Source organism: Pseudorasbora parva, chromosome 10, assembly GCF_024679245.1.
Source record: "Pseudorasbora parva isolate DD20220531a chromosome 10, ASM2467924v1, whole genome shotgun sequence".
In the NCBI taxonomy this organism is placed as follows: Eukaryota; Metazoa; Chordata; class Actinopteri; order Cypriniformes; family Gobionidae; genus Pseudorasbora; species Pseudorasbora parva.
The window spans coordinates 6,596,386-6,614,481 of NC_090181.1; the positions used below are offsets into that span (position 1 = coordinate 6,596,386).

Here is an 18,096-nt window from a genome sequence, read left to right on the forward strand (position 1 = left end):
ATAAAACGACTTCATTACATTTGAGTCATGTCATGCACTTCTCTAAAAACTGTAAAACAAATAAAAAATGTGACCGTATGGTTAAATAGATCTCATATGTCACGTCAGTAAACAGCATTCTAGAGCTTCTGAACGAACTTCACTGACAGAGTCGCTGTTTTGAGTGTAATAATGTAATAATGTAAATAATGTAAACTGTAATTCCTTAACTGGCCGCTAGAGGCAGGCTCCAGAAGGGAGCAGAATCTCATTGAGCCCCATGTTAAAATTCTCAACTTTACAGCAGAAAAAAAACATGTTTACAGCCTGGTACAAATTGTGGTTTTGGCCTATAAGGCTAATTCTGATCTTCATGACGACTGTGAGGGGGGTGAATTTTTGTATAACTCATTCGTTTACGTTATATAAAGCCTTAAATTTCTGCATAATTAAGGGCGTTGTTACAAGTGGATAGCCATTTATCTGCCGTCTATAGTCATTGCGTCACCTCAGCTCCGCGCACATCCCGCCTTTTTGCCCATTTTCTGTTATCCGGGAGTGACACGCTCACAAGATAGCGACACCCAGCTCGCCCCTACTTTACGCTTCAGAACGGCTTATTGGAATCCTATGGGTGACGCCACGGACACTACGTCCATATTTTTTACAGTCTAGGGTCTGAACGACTTGAGTTTGTGAACAAAATGAACCAGTTCTGAACAAGAGAGATCTCGTTCGTGAACAGATTGAACGAACTGGTACATCTCGTTCGTGGCCACTTAGCATGCGTCAGTCTCCTTCAACAATCAGCAGAAAGTGGATGCAAAGCGCAGTTATAGACAAACCTCATGTTTATAACCCCACGTTTATCATAATCCCAGATATATGAATGTCTAAATGTCTGACCAAACAATTAAAGGTTAATCATGCAAGAAAACCTGCTTTGGTCATCTGAACCACTTATTTAGACGCATTTTATTTAATGAGTAGCCGAGATTATGCACACATTTTAATAAAGCCAGATTCAGAATCAGATTTTTTGTTTTCAGATTTTCATTGACTTAAGACAATACACAAAAAACATTTTCATCACCTGCCATCATATTTATGTAATATTAAAAAAAATGTTACTGAACGAATCAGTGAACAAATCTGAACGAATCATTTTGGTGAACAAACTGAAAATGAATGACTCGAAAGAATCACAGCTTGCGTCCCAACATTCAGTCAAAGTGAGACACCTAGTGGCTGGCTATTATGGCTATAGGTCATCATAAGTCCCGCTCAAATACAGTTTCTCCAAACGTGTTTATTATTTTAGGTAGTTATTATCACGATGATCCATGCCCAAGAGTCAATTTCCTCAGATGAGATGGGTTATTCGTTACTTATTTGACACGATGCTTTAAACACTCCTCGAGCTCTTATTTTGGCACTTCCGGTTACCGCCATTTTGCATATTACTTAAATATTTAGTTTTAATCAAAACAGTTAGATTTAACATTTAGATTTAACGTTTAGTTGTAACATTTAATAATTTAATATTTAGATTTAACTATTTAAAATATCTCTAAATTGACAAATATTGTTGTAAATGTGCTAAAAAGTGACTGTCAAAAATTCAAACCAGTTTTTTAAACATCGTTTGAAGTTGAATGTGACAATGTTTTTTTTTTTTTTTTTTTTTTAAGCGCGAGCCACATTACAAACGGCGTCCCATTATAGATTAACCGAGAGTGAAAAGCTTTCTTGAGTGTATGTCTTTAAAACCTGTCAAAGTGTTTACTTTGAGATTTTTCTAGGAGCTTTTAAATGTTAATATTAGCATATAATCAGAATGAATCCATGAGCATTAACTCACTGATTAAAACAGTTATGAAACTGAGAAAAGCATTGAATTTTCATGTGAGCAGTTGTGTAAAACATGCTAAATGAACGAAACGAGCTAAAAGAAGTGTGCAACAGTGGAAAGGTGGTTTTATCTCTTTTTGAGCACAAGCAGGCAAACGGAGCTTCGGTTCACAGTGATGACCTCTGTCAAAGAGACTGTAAATGGTAGAGAATTTAACTGGGTTTTACAGAGGTAAGTGGCGCTCTTGAAAAAGAACTTCATCGAAAGAACACTCTTCCTAGACCTTCATTTTGTCATTTTATGAGACAGTCGTTCATCTGATGATGGTAGTAAAGTGTGTGATAAATGAACTAACCGGTGGAGTTGATGCAGGACACTCCGTCCGGGGCCAGTGTGAGCTCTTCATCGCAGTAACACACCATGCCCTCAGAGGTCTCGTGGCAATCTCCTGACTCACAGTGACTGCAGTTCTGCACCGGGTTGATAATAACTTCACCATTACCTTCCATGCCTGGAAACGACATTACCGTATCATACTTATGGGATGGTAAGGGCGTAGTAGTAAAACTTGTGACTTATAATAAGAAGGTTGTTGCTTTGATCCCCACAGGGGTGAGCTTATCACCATTGTGCCCTTAAGCAAGGCACCTTAAATCCAGGTGTCTCCAGGGATACAGCCCCTGTACTGTACAGTATGTTCTTTAGATAGGAGCATCTGCTAATTGACTTGCTAATTCCTCACCGCCTCTCAAAATGATGTAAATGAATCTCACTAAACTTGATGAGTTTTTTCGAGTTGATGCGGCTGGGGATGCTAGCATGTATCGCGTCAGAATTTGCCTTTGAACAAAGGAAGTGGGTAATGGGTGTGGCCGCATTAGCAGATAATGAGGCAGCTAGCGAACGACTGACATCTCTCTCTTCTCAAACAGATTACATAAACAGAGAGTGATTTGATTTACATTTAAAAACTGATATTTCAATGTTTTAGACATACGTCTCATGTTTGTGTGACAAGTATTCACTAAATTACAGTTCATTTTCTGACAAGTTTTGAAATGTACTTCATTGAAAGAGGCACCAGATCATGCATCATGTTTGCTTTATTTTGCAAAAAACATCCCAAAAAAATGTTTTATTGTGTGTACACAAAGTAGACACTTAACAGTTTGAAATGATGTATGCAAGATATTTTACTATATAAATTTTTAAATATGGATCCTTTTCTTACACAAACCCATCGATTCACTTCAGAGGGCCTTTATCAACCCCCAGAGTCATGTGGAGCACTTTCATAATGGATGGATGAATTTTTTGGGGCTTCAAATTTTGGGCTGCCATTCACTGCCATTATAAAGCTTGGAAGAGCCAACACATTTATTTATATATATATATATATATATATATATATATATATATATATATATATATATATATATATATATATATATATATATATGTGTGTACTCTGATTGTATTGTAAAAAATAAAGTAAAAAAAATATATATAGGATAGTAATTTGTGGGTGATCCATTTAATGCTTAGCAACTGAATGCTAATGTGTGCTATTGCTAGCTAAACGTTTGCCAACTATCTAGTGCAGTATTTTAATTGTGACATTAGTTGTGACATTAAAATATGTGAAATTGAATTGAATGAATAAATATATGAAATTGAATGCCTAAATCATCACACAAAAAAAGCATTCACTTTAAAACAACTTAATTGGGTCACTTAAAATGCCTTCATTCTATGATGTTGAAGTTACATGAACAAATGATTTAAGTTTATCTTAATTGATTCATGTGGGGCCGATGTACAAGATAAGTCATATAAATAAAAAAAGAAATCAGTGTATTTACATTTTTCCCCATCATACAGTGAATGGATGCCTATTTCTTGGGCCCACAGGTTTTGAATCTTGCCACTGATGTGTAATTTTTTTTTCATGTTTTCATAGTAAGACTAGAATTAACACTATCTTCATCATAATAAGTCGCCTTTAAATCAATAGTAAGCAGCACACTTTTAGATTTCCCAAGCCTACTTCCAGTGTAGGAAATTATTTTCATGACTTGCAGTCCTCCAGGAACCACATGGAGTTAAGTACATTGCTCTAGGGCACAATGATGCCTGAGAGGGACTGTGATCTCAGAAACCATACAGAATTTGGGTCACCCCAACTTTAGGTACAAACTTCAACTACTAACTGTAGGGATGTGTCACTATTAGTCCACAATCATTTAAATGTTGATTTTACAAGAGCTTTGCCATTTCACCTTAAATTAATCGGTAACACTTTCAACAAGGTCTCATAACTTTAGTTGACTACATTAGATTAACTTGAACTAACATTGAACAATACTTCTACAGCAGTTAATGTTAATTTAAACATTTAATAATACATTATTTAAAAAAACACATTTTTTTCTTTCTAATGCATGCTTATACAAGCTACTTAACCCCAAATTGAACTAAGGCCTAATACTTTTTTTGTGTGTGAAATCAGGGCTTTATTGTGTTACCTTTGAGTGGTTCCACGTATATCTCGCCGTCAGGACTTATGAACGATGTTCCATCATCTCCATCCTTTCTGGGATCATTATCATGCCAGGCACTGCCCCCTATAGCCATGGAGGAGAAAAGAAGTCATAAAATGTGGCAAAAATCAAGAAACATTAAAATCAAGACTAACATTTAATCTAACCTCTGTATCCTCCACCTCCTCCCCCAGCTGTGCAGGCTCCTCCACCACCTCCAAAGCCTCCTCGAGTTTTCCAGCCGATGACTTGACAGGGTTCCCCACCCTGACCTCCCAAAATGAGTGGTCTACCACCTTGAGCAATAGGGGTGGTGTCATTCCAGCCTCCACCACCCCCTGAAATACACAGAGCCACACACATCATAAAAACCAGATAAAGACACTTACGCCTCATTTCACTTTCTTAGTGTGGCTAATTAATTTCACAACAGGTGACTTTTTTTTGCATCATCCTCCAGCAGATATTATAATGCAGAGTGGCACAGAGGTTTCTCCGGAGAAAAAATCTCCAGAGTCTGCTATGAACATGCATGTACTTCTAAAGCAGGTCAGCGCTGTTGCTTAGCATGGAAATATTCCTACAAAAAATGTAGCAAATTATTTCAGACGTCAAAGCTGTCCCATTTTGCCAACTCTCCAATGATTTCTTAGCAGCACATGCTTTGATGGAGGGAGGGGGGAGCATTCAACAAGTTTTGAATAGAGGAGATTTTTTTGAGACAACCTCAAACAGAGTTCTTTCAGAGTATAGAGGAAGATTGGATGGATGGACAGACGAATGAATGGACAGAGGGGGCGGATGGATGTATCATTGCTAGGTGAACATTTGTACAAGATACCCTACCAAATCTAACATTTGCAGACATACACAAGCCAACGCCATATATCAGTGCTCTCTGTATACGAGAACTATATATAGAGATGGACTATGGAAAAGAGTAATAGAATATTCACCATGTTTTATGTATATCTGCAGGGAAGAAAAATATATGTGATATGGTCTAGCAATAATAAAAAATAATCTAACCTGAAGTGCTGATGTATGTAGAACGAGACATTGGAAAAATAACATCCAAGAGTAAACAGACTAGAGAAAGATGAATATAATACAGCAGCTGACTCATACCAGTGTTCTGGAGTATATACGACAATGCAAAACGAACGAAAACCTCAACATAAAATGTGTTTAATATGCATCAAGCATTGTACATGTGAGTCCAGCTGGGCTCTTCCTGCTATGGAGTAATGTCATGATGGAAACATATTGAAAGGAATTAGGAGTGAAAGTTTTGTGCTTTACTCTGACTCCAGTGGCAGTAAACAAAGCACAGTGGGGATCTAGCCTTTGAAAAGAGAGCACTGATAGAAGCCACACTGAGTGCTTTGCAGGAGACAACCAGAGCACCCACAACCCATGCAGAAACTTCAACAGATGCACAGCCACCCATGTGCCTTAGACTGGAGGCAGGGCACATGTGTTATCATCACCTTCCAATCACTTAGCAAAAAACCTGGTGTAGAAATCTCAAGACCCAGTATTCTAAAACTAATTTGCAGGATCAATCTCTTTCAGCCACTGCTATAGAAAATTGAATGAAACTACCACACATATCATATTCAATTTCAAGACTGGATTAAGGTCTATTCTGAAACCCAGGCAGAAAAGAAAATTATGTCTGTGTCCAGGAAAGAAAAAAAATCTTGGTGTATCAGCATTTTTTTTTTTTTCAATAAGCAAACTTGATATCTAGGTAATGTAAATCGTAATTCCAACTATCCAGAAGCTAATAAAAATAAAAATAAATGTGTCATCTGTGCAATATTTTCTGCTTTACTGCCATTCGGAGCTGTTTACCAGAAGGAATCGGCTTATGATCACACTTCAATAATAGCATGCTAAAATGTGCATAATATAATACATGTATGATATGGACAATTTGTAATTTATTACAAAACTGCTGAGAGGCACATTACCTGCAGTGCCTGATTTTCCATTGCGGCCTTGGATGCTGGGATTCCTGTCCATCACTTCCTTTGGGGTTTCTGATTGGCTACTGTAGCCACGACCTCCGCCTCCAGCAGCGATTATTAGCGGAATATGGACTCCATTCACCACCTGTAACCAGTGGAAACATGAAACATTATTTTTTTTAATAACTTGAGGTTTGAGCTTTGAGGTCTTTCTCAACAATTATATTTTCCTAAATTAAATGGGGCCGGATTCACAATATATATATAGTGGTATTTTCAGATTTACATGCATATTATGGACAATACAATCACATGACAGAAACAAACAACTGCACACACACACACAAAAAAAAAAGGAAACCCAACAGACAACAACTCTCCTTCAGTTGGATTCACATTTGCAGTTAACGACAACGCCAGACACAGGCAGGGGAAGTTTTAGTCCAGCATGATATGCAGGTGGAAATGTTGTAATAGACCAAATGAGTTTAAGGAGAGTGACAACAAAAAAAGAGAACATTTCGATTTTAAGTTGAAGACAGAAGTTAACAAAAATGACAATATATATGTATTTTTTTAATTTAAAAAATGATACATTTTAAATAGTTTCATCACTAGTTTTAACAGATGATTCAAACTCCAAAAAGCCTTTAATGTGTCAATTTTACCAGAGATACTGTATCTGAGTCTTTCCGCAGAGTGGAGGAAACTTCTGACAACCAGATCTTGAATAGCGGTTTCAAATTTTTCTTCAAAACACAAAGTATAGTTTTTTTTGGCAATGATTATACCATACTCTCTAGGCAATCGAGAACCAAGATGCTGCAGGGAAGCTGACCAGCCAAGAATGGCAGTCGCAGTATCTACTGGACGCTCACACGAATAAGCTTCAGAAAGAAAATTAAAAACTTCTGACCAAAATTCACAAAGTTTTGGGCATGCCCAGAAAAGATGACCAAGAGAACCCTCTGCGGATTCACACTTATTGCAGAGGGGAGAGATAATAGGATAGAAAGTGTTGAGTTTAACCCTAGAGTAATGCAATCTATGCTACACTTTATACTGAATAAGTTGATGCCTAGCATTGATAGAACAGGTGTATATGTTTTTAAGATATTTTCTCCAGTCCTCAGAGACCTGAATATCTAGTTCTGCTTCCAGGTCGTTCTTCAAACGGCTAGTGGAAATATCTAGTTGACCTGTGAAAAAAACTACACATTTTGTAACTAACGTTGGGGTGTTGGGAATGCAAGTAAGCAGTTTATGTATTTAATTATCGTCTGATAATATTTCAAACTTTGGCAGAGAGGAACGAACATAATCTCTGATTTGTAAGTATCTGAAGAAGTGTTATGCGGGGAGGTCATATTTCTCTTTTAGTTGAGTGAATGTGGCGAAATTATTGTCAATAAATAAATCTCTCAGGGTAAGGATTCCTTTTCTAGCCCAACCTTTGAACACTGGATCTAATAGCGAAGGTTTAAAGGCATGGTTATGACAGACGGGAGCAAAAAGGAGGTATTTGGCAATTTAAATGTCTTCACAATCTGTAGCCAAATCCGAAGGGAATTTTTTATCATAAAGTGGGATCTTGCTGAGACTTTAAATGTCTCAGGGGTGGCAAAAAGTAATGAAGACAGAGACCAATTTGAAGCACACCGTTCAATCATAACATATAGAATCATAGCATATAATTAATAGCTTTTCCACAATCTGAGGTAAATACTAATTGCAGATGCATACAGTGACATGCATAACACCATCATTGCAATTTACATGACACTAAATTAATGCAATAAACATTAAACAACATACATGAAAAGTCTCATTAGATTTATTACAGTTTCAAAATCAGTCAAAACAGTGATTCATTATAACCACACTGTAAGATTATCAGTATGTTCTTTGCAACAAGTGTAAATTACTAATTAGATGTTATAATAATAAATAGTAGCAGATACTATTTGCACCTCAGTGTTATTGAACATTAAACGGTCGGTATGCAATATTATAATTATTAAAAATATTAAATGGATGCCGCCTTATTGGGACAATAAAGCCCTCCCTACACCTACCCCAACACTAATCGATAAGCACATTATTAAACGCCCATTAGATCATTATTTTCCACTTTTCTTCTACTTTTTTCTTGAAAATACATGCTTTTTCAATCTGGTATGTGATGGTAAAAGGGAGAAGAGCGAGTTTCAGCAAAAGGAGTTTGATTTGCATCAAAACTTTCTGTTATGCACCTTACCTACTGTTATCAATCCAGCCTCTTCGATAATTTTGGCTGGCCCAATGGCGTCAGTGTAAATAGATGTTTATTTTACAGTCCTTTGCTGTTAAAATTAATCATTGATGACAGTCTGTTTTTAAAACGAGCAATAGATGTACGTTTTGATGTAAAAATAATCCAATTTAAAATGTTTTTCTAAAGGGTCACCTTGAAGACGTAGGTGCCCCCTCCTCCTCCACCGCCTCCTCCTTTGAGCTGGGTCTTGTTGATAGAGGGTCCTTGCTGTTCTCTGCAGATCCGTTTCATAGTCGGCACCGTCTATCAAAACAAAACCAAACAAATGAGATCCTTTTATGCTTTACAAGATGTTAAACATACTCTTTTTATTTCTGACTAGCACAGGGACATTGAAAGGATTACTCACATTAGGGCAAGCATCCTCTCCTTCCTGTCCCACTAGAATATACAGAAGCTCATCCTTCTCTAACTGGAAGTCTCCGGTCATGTACACCCCATGTGACTTGTGAACAGCCAGGACGCTGCGTCCACCAGCTGCTCCATACACCGTGATCCTAGACCCAAGACAAATAAGCAGTCATTTAGCTGACGATTTCTTCCAAAGTGACTTATTACAGCACATATTACAGGGACAATTCTCCTGGAGTGACCTGGGGTTAAGTGCTTTGCTCAAGGGCACAATGGCCATGGCTCTTGACTCGCTTCTTACAGAGATCAAAATGGCAACCTTCTAATTACAGGCCCTAACTTTTAGTACCTACACCAGGGATGACATACAGAGAGCTGTCCTACTGCCTACACAAACAGCATTCCTAATTGAAATGGAACCTCATAAAGGGATTTGAACACTACATATGCAGCATTCTTAACCGAGATAGAACATCGTAAAGGGGTTGGAACTTTCTACATAAGCAGCATCATATGTATTGCAATTCCAATATATTATGATATTAGCTTGTTCCCAAACCAACCACCTCTTACTATAAATGGACTGCATTGATATAGCGCTTTTATCCAAAGCGCTTTACATTTTGCCTCACATTCACCCATTCATACACCGATGGCGATGTCAGCCATGTAAGGCGCCATCAGCTCGTCGGAACATCAATATTGGGTGAAATAGACCATTTTGATTACTATATTTCCCAGAAAATATGTTAGGTGTATTGCTCATGGACACTTCGACACTTGGTCAGGTGGAACCGGGGATTGAACCACCAACCTTCTGGTTTGTAGACAACCTACATGAACCACTGAGCCACTGCCGCCCCACTATATTTTCTTACTTAATAAAAATACATAACACATCAATATTGGGTGAAATAGACCATTTTGATTACTATATTTCCCAGAAAATATGTCAATAAATAAAAGACTGAGAAAAAAAGACCATTATAAACACTATGAACTAGAGCTGCATGATTAATTGTTAAAAGATTGCAATCTCAATTCAAACCCCAACACGATCTCATTCCTAAATGACAACAATTCACATGTAATATTCAACTTTAGTTGCTATTAAACCTAGTGTGAAAAATAAAATAAAAATAAAATAAATCACACCAGAACATTCATATCTGTGTCTGAACTGTAGCTGACCCACAGAGAGCATTTAAACAGCTATGAAACGACTTCACAAACAGTCTCTGTTACAAATATGTGACCAAGTCGGCAGCACTACTGTCAAGCAAAATGAGAAAGAAGCGTTTTTTTGTTTTTTTTTTCCAAATTATGTGATTTTTGCTTTTTTGCAAAATGTGTTAGTTAAAATCACAAAGAAGCCTCTTCGTGTTTGAGATGACATTAATTGTATATTTAAAAGCGTATATTTTGAGGTTGAAATCGCCTTGTTTTGTCTGTGTGTATTTCCCTCCTGGCTTTAATTATTGCCCCGCCCTCCAAGGGACCGTGGCTAATTATTTATGCAGCGCTCTGGCCGGCTGTGGAGACGATCTGAACGACGATGAAAGCGGCATAATAAGACTGGATAATATCCCTAATCTACAACTGAGCGAAGATGAAGAAGAGGAAGAATGAATCGGACTGGCGTCAGACGAGTTGGACCGTAAGAAATCAGAGGCTATATCCATAGTAACATTTGATGGGGATAAAGACCGAGAAATGGCTCAAATCTTTAACCGTGGCTATAGTGTAGGGGTAGGGTGCATGTCATCAAGTTTTGACGCAAATCGATCAGAGGTTCGAATCTGCCTTTTGCCACACTCTCTCTACTCCCTTTTCCCATCACATATCAGATCGGAAAGGCATTTATTTTCAAAAAGAATTGAGAAAATATTAGAAAAGTGGAAATAAAGCATCTAACGTGTTAGAGAGTGTGGCAAAAGGCAGATTCGAACCTCTGATCGATTTGCGTCAAAACTTAATGACATGCGCCTTACCCCTACACTATAGCCACGGTTACGGACTTTACCCATTTCTCTGTCTGTCGCACAGTACATCCACTAAGAAGACCCCAGCAAACAGAAAGTGTGCCCGAAGGACTTATTTTCATTGGCTTTTAGATGGTAATGTTAGCATCTTTATTATTAATAGAATGCGGTCCGATTTTTCCCATTGCATCTGTCGTTACTAGCAACCATGCAGCTTTACAGGGGGTGTGGCTTATCTAAATGAGATGTAAATGAGCCCTATTGTCACTCCCAGCAGGTGAGAACTGCAAAACTTTAGAGGCTGTTTTCTACATTCAGATGGCCACAACTTCTCCAAATATTATCAGATTTCCATGTGTTACACATCTTTGGAAAGCTTGAAGACTACACTTTCAAAATCTGTGAATAATTCAAAATGCCCCAGAACCGACTTGTGTCCCTACTTTCCGTGACTGGTCACATATGTGACCAATCACGGAAAATAAGGACACAAGTCGGTTCTGTGGCATTTTGAGTTATTCACATATTTTGAAAGTTGTGGCTATTTGAAGGTAGGCATTTTAGAAAAGTTTAAATGAGAGAAAACAGCCACTAAAGATTGTGCAGTTCTCACCTGCTGGGAGTGACAATAGGGCTCATTTACATCTCATTTAGATAATCCATACCCTCAGTAAAGCTGCATGGTTGCATAGCAACGACAGACTCAATGGGAAAAATCAGACCGCATACTATTAATAATAAAGGATAGCAGATGCTAACGTTACCATCTAAAAGCCTATTATACAGGTCCTTCTAAAAAAATTAGCATATTGTGATAAAAGTTAATTATTTTCCATAATGTAATGATAAAAATTAAACTTTCATATATTTTAGATTCATTGCACACCAACTGAAATATTTCAGTTCTTTTATTGTTTTAATAAAATCTCAAAAAATTAGCATATTTCATCCGACCAATAAAAGAAAAGTGTTTTTAATTTTAAAAAAAGTCAACCTTCAAATAAATATGTTCAGTTATGCACTCAATACTTGGTCGGGAATCCTTTTGCAGAAATGACTGCTTCAATGCGGCGTGGCATGGAGGCGATCAGCCTGTGGCACTGCTGAGGTGTTATGGAGGCCCAGGATGCTTCGATAGCGGCCTTAAGCTCATCCAGAGTGTTGGCTCTTGCGTCTCTCAACTTTCTCTTCACAATATCCCACAGATTCTCTATGGGGTTCAGGTCAGGAGAGTTGGCAGGCCAATTGAGCACAGTAATACCATGGTCAGTAAACCATTTACCAGTGGTTTTGGCACTGTGAGCAGGTGCCAGGTCGTGCTGAAAAACCAAGTCATCTCCACAAAGCTTTTCAGCAGATGGAAGCATGAAGTGCTCCAAAATCTCCTGATAGCTGCATTGACCCTGCCCTTGATAAAACACAGTGGACCAACACCAGCAGCTGACATGGCACCCCAGACCATCACTGACTGTGGGTACTTGACACTGGACTTCAGGCATTTTGGCATTTCCTTCTCCCCAGTCTTCCTCCAGACTCTGGCACCTTGATTTCAGAATGAGATGCAACATTTGCTTTATTCTGAAAAAAAGTACTTTGGACCACTGAGCAACAGTCCAGTGCTGCTTCTCTGTAGCCCAGGTCAGGCGCTTCTGCCACTGTTTCTGGTTCAAAAGTGTCTTGACCTGGGGAATGCGGCACCTGTAGCCCATTTCCTGCACACGCCTGTGCACGGTGGCTCTGGATGTTTCTACTCCAGACTCAGTCCACTGCTTCCGCAGGTCCCCCAAGGTCTGGAATCAGTCCTTCTCCACAATCTTCCTCAGGGTCCGGTCACCTCTTCTCGTTGTGCAGTGTTTTTTGCCACACTTTTTTCTTCCCACAGACTTCCCACTGAGGTGCCTTGATACAGCACTCTGGGAACAGCCTATTCGTTCAGAAATGTCTTTCTGTGTCTTGCCCTCTCGCTTGAGGGTGTCAATGATGGCCTTCTGGACAGCAGTCAGGTCGGCAGTCTTACCCATGATTGCGGTTTTGAGTAATGAACCAGGCTGGGAGTTTTTAAAAGCCTCAGGAATCTTTTGCAGGTGTTTAGAGTTAATTAGTTGATTCAGATGATTAGGTTAATAGCTCGTTTAGAGAACCTTTTCATGATATACTATTTTTTTGAGATAGGAATTTTGGGTTTTCATGAGCTGTATGCTAAAATCATCAGTATTAAAACAATAAAAGACCTGAAATATTTCAGTTGGTGTGCAATGAATCAAATATATGAAAGTTTAATTTTTGTCATTACATTATGGAAAATAATGAACTTTTATCACAATGTGCTAATTTTTTGAGAAGGATCTGTAGTACAATTAAAATAATAACAATAGGTAGGTATGAGGTCTAAACATGAGATGATGTGTACGTGTTCTTAGAATAAACACAAAACGACAAACTTTGATGTTTATGGAAACTCACCCCATCAGAAACTGAAAAAGTATTCTTGCAGATCTCCAATGAAATTAGTCGTTTGGGCACACTTTCTGTTTGTCCGGGTCTTCTTTGTGGATATAACCATCCCTGAAGTTTGTACTGTGCGTCTGTTTGCCTCTAAATGTCCAATAACTTGCATGTCCTGCCACTCTTTTCCCGCAGCTAAACAATCTAACCATATGTTGTACATAATGTCTAAAGAAAGTTTCTGGCTTAGAGGACTGTCTCTCATGCAGAGTTCTCTTTTCTCCTCGTGTAGCATTCATCCTCGTGTAGTCAAAGTAATGGATTTTCCCCATTTCTCTATCTTTATCCCCGTCAAATGTTACTATCGATATATCTTACAGTCCAACTCTTCTGACGCCAGTCCGATACATTCTTCCTCTTCGCTCAGTTGTAGATTAGGGATATTATTCAGTCTTATGTCGCTTTCATCGTTGCTCAGATCGTCTTCAGAATCAGTGAGCACTTGTTCATAAGAACCCGGCTTGTCTTACTTCAAAACATTTTGGTGTAACTGCCACGATTCAGCTCGTCTGTGATAATCTTTGTGGCGTTCTGATAGTTGTCCTAGAGCCGGCCAGTCAAATGATAAATAAGTAGCCATGCTTCCCTTGGAGGGCGGGTCGATAACAAAAGCCTGCTTTTCCAGTATGGAAACACACACAGACAATGCCATGCCCCTACTGCAAGCTAGAATCCCCAAATCCCCCGATTTCAACCTCAAAATGTACGCGTTTAAATATACCAACACGACTATCTCAAACACGGAGAGGCTTCCTCGTGATCTCAACTAACAGATTCTGCAAAAAAGTGAAAATCACCTATTTAAAAAACAAAACAAAAAAAACACTTCTTTCTTATTTTGCTTGAAAGTAGTGCTGCCGACTTGTGTCACAGGTTTCCGTGACGGGTCACAGATTCATATTATCATAGAAAAAGTGGGATGAAAGTATATAGTTTGAGTATAAAAAAACGATGTTTACGAAAGTGATCAAAAAGTCGACTTTAGAAAGTAACATGGAGCTGGTTGGCTAATGGTTGTATTGACATCAAGTGAATTTAAAAAGAGATGTGTAACAAAATCTAGTCATAAAAAAACATCTAATCATCATCTTATCTAGATTCATCTAGTAATTAAACATCTAGTAATATTACATCTAGTACATCTAGTAATATTAAAGTGAAATATTTAAGTGAGTTATTGAATCATTCATTTTCATTTTTTTTTTAATTTATAATTAATTCAGATTAATTAAACATAAGCAATTATAATAACCTACTTCTAACTCTACCCCTAAAACCCACCAATCACTGCAGTATAGACAAACCGTGAGGTCATACAAATGTATACGTATGAATTGGTCGTGAGAAAGTGTTGGTGTTTCTCACAACTCTGTCAGCCATCTTGGAAGTCTTGTCCGAGCTGAATTGTTTTTGATGATGTTTTTCCCACAGAGGCCACTTACAATGTTGTCTCAGTATTTGGTCAAATGAGATATTTCAGCTGACAGCTTAATGCCACCTTTCAAAGCAGCCTTTGTGCCGGGAGCATATACATCGTCTTAAAATGTTGTCTAGGTAGGCAGTTCACTTTGAAATTGTCTTTACAGATTTTGCTAAGTGAATCTCATTATCAGTCTGGGTACTACCTCAGCAATGAAGCTGATGACTTTGGAAATGTGTTCTCTCATTCCTCCTGCTCCACAGACAACAATTACATGTACGACCTGACGGGCTTGATAACAGGCAGCAATTTTGCTGAAGAAGAATGTCTTCCCATTTCATGGTTGGAAAAGTATCTGGCTAAACTCCTCGAGGAGGATATTTTTGCTGGTGGTGGACATTTTGTATTTTGTGTGTGTGTGTACCTGTATTTCCTAGTCTCTGGGACCCGCCACATCTGGATGCCCTTGAATGGTCCCTTAGTGCCCACAGTGACATTGACATTGGAGTTGCGGTAAGAGTTAAAGCACTGAGTTGGCGTTGGACCGTCTTGTCCTGTCGCTCCACAGGTGTGGAATATCCACTTGACAGCTGCAAGAACACACAAATGCCCATAGATATAACAAAGGTACAGTAGCATTGAATGAATAAAATTAGAGAAAGACTCTATACGACTGTATTGGTGCAAAACTTGGACAAAAGAAGCCTGTACTCTTTTTAGAAGGTGGAAATAGGAGGATATGCTATGTGATGCGTTTGGTTAGCTGGGCTGTCAAAAAGCCACAGACAATTAATGATTATTTAATCTTAGCTGGATACCTGTGGAACATCTTTCACAGACCTGAAAATAGTGCTACATTCAAGCATTCAGTTCAATCATTCCTAAATGTCAAATGCACTTATTCGTGAGAGGAATGATGTTCTGAGTGAGTTCACTGTCAGCATTTCAGTAAGATTCACAGTATGCTCACCTTTGACACACACACACACACAAAGATTTTAAAGGTTAAAGTGTATTATAAATAAGTCGCCACACATTTCATGTTTCTGACAGATTTATCAGCTCTATGTCAGGAGCTCCAGCAGAGACTGGAGGCTGATTCACGTCCTCTTCATGTGCTATTTATATTATCTTTGTTTATGAAACTAAGTAAATTGGCCAAGGACACTGTTGCATTTCAATATTATCTTGTTTCAGTATTATCGTTTTATTAATTGGTGTCCTATAACAACAGTGATATGGTGCATAGCCTTGAGGAAAAGAAGTACACCGTAACATACTTCTACTTTAAAAGAATATAAATATGCACTTACATAATGCACATCTCATAAACTTAACTGAATGTTAATCACAATTAAATAAAAATGTTTTATTGTTTAAATTTCTATTAATGCAAGTAGCTGATCTCCCCCCCCCCCAACTTAAGTAGATTTAAGTACTTTTTATTTGTAATTTCATAATTAATTCTATTGTCTTTGAAATATGGGTGTATACTGCCAAATGTACTGACACACCTATGATAAACTAAAATACACATTAATGTAATTTCTGTTGAAACTTTTTAAAAATATATTTAGAATTAAGTACATTTAAAATATACAGGTCCTTCTCAAAAAATTAGCATATTGTGATGAAGTTCATTTTTTTCCATAATGTAATGATAAAAATTAAACTTTGAAGAAGTCTCAAAAAATTAGCATATCATGAAAAAGTTCTCTAAACAAGCTATTAACCTAATCATCTGAATCAACTAATTAACTCTAAACACCTGCAAAAGATTCCTGTACAATTGTACAAATTGTACAATTGTCCTGTACAAAACCCAACAATCATGGGTAAGACTGCTGACCTGACTGCTGTCCAGAAGGCCATCATTGACACCCTCAAGCGAGAGGGCAAGACACAGAAAGAAATTTCTGAACGAATAGGCTGTTCCCAGAGTGCTGTATCAAGGCACCTCAGTGGGAAGTCTGTGGGAAGGAAAAAGTGTGGCAAAAAACGCTGCACATCGAGAAGAGGTGACCGGACCCTGAGGAAGATTGTGGAGAAGGACCGATTCCAGACCTTGGGCTACAGAGAAGCAGCACTGGACTGTTGCTCAGTGGTCCAAAGTACTTTTTCCGGTTGAAAGCAAATGTTGCATGTCATTCCGAAATCAAGGTGCCAGAGTCTGGAGGAAGACTGGGGAGAAGGAAATGCCAAAATGCCTGAAGTCCAGTGTCAAGTACCCACAGTCAGTGATGGTCTGGGGTGCCATGTCAGCTGCTGGTGTTGGTCCACTGTGTTTTATCAAGGGCAGGGTCAATGCAGCTATCAGGAGATTTTGGAGCACTTCATGCTTCCATCTGCTGAAAAGCTATTTCGTTTTTCAGCACGACCTGGCACCTGCTCACAGTGCCAAAACCCCTGGTAAATGGTTTACTGACCATGGTATTACTGTGCTCAATTGGCCTGCCAACTCTCCTGACCTGAACCCCATAGAGAATCTGTGGGATATTGTGAAGAGAAAGTTGAGAGACTCAAGACCCAACACTCTGGATGAGCTTAAGGCCGCTATCGAAGCATCCTGGGCCTCCATAACACCTCAGCAGTGCCACAGGCTGATCGCCTCCATGCCACGCCGCATTGAAGCAGTCGTTTCTGCAAAAGGATTCCCCACCAAGTATTGAGTGCATAACTGAACAATTATTTTAAGGTTGACTTTTTTTTAAATGAAAAAAAATATTTTATTGGTCGGATGAAATATGCTGGAATTTTGGGTTTTCATTAGCTGTATGCCAAAATCATCAGTATTAAAACAATAAAAAACCTGAAATATTTCAGTTGGTGTGCAATGAATCTAAAATATATGAAAGTAAATTTTTTATCATTATATTATGGAAAATAATTAACTTGATCACAATATGCTATTTTTTTTTTTAAAAAAAGGACCTGTATTACATTTCAAATGTTATATCAAACAAACTACAGTTAAAATGATAATCAAGCACTTTACATATACTTTGATGTTAGTTAAAAAATCTAAATCTATATTTCTTTAAAGCCACAATATGTAATTTTTTACTTTTATTTTAATTTTATTTTATTTATTTATTTTTATTTATGTGGGCTAACGCAGTGCTGTTTTATCATAATAGATACATTATTTGAGTGAGCTAGATCGATTTTAGGCATGGTAAA

The 18,096-nt window shown here is 38.0% G+C and overlaps 1 protein-coding gene across 1 annotated transcript in view; it reads right to left on the minus strand.

Annotated features, from left to right (window-relative positions):
* alk (ALK receptor tyrosine kinase) overlaps window positions 1-18,096 on the minus strand; it is a 592,666-nt gene that overhangs the window by 35,536 nt on the left and 539,034 nt on the right. The window contains exons 12-18 of the mRNA XM_067454971.1: window positions 15,341-15,506; window positions 9,008-9,155; window positions 8,791-8,901; window positions 6,348-6,489; window positions 4,539-4,709; window positions 4,357-4,455; window positions 2,187-2,342 (exon numbers count right to left, since the gene is read on the minus strand). Coding sequence (XP_067311072.1) covers window positions 2,187-2,342; window positions 4,357-4,455; window positions 4,539-4,709; window positions 6,348-6,489; window positions 8,791-8,901; window positions 9,008-9,155; window positions 15,341-15,506 — 993 coding nt within the window. The remainder of the gene's footprint in view (window positions 1-2,186; window positions 2,343-4,356; window positions 4,456-4,538; window positions 4,710-6,347; window positions 6,490-8,790; window positions 8,902-9,007; window positions 9,156-15,340; window positions 15,507-18,096) is intronic.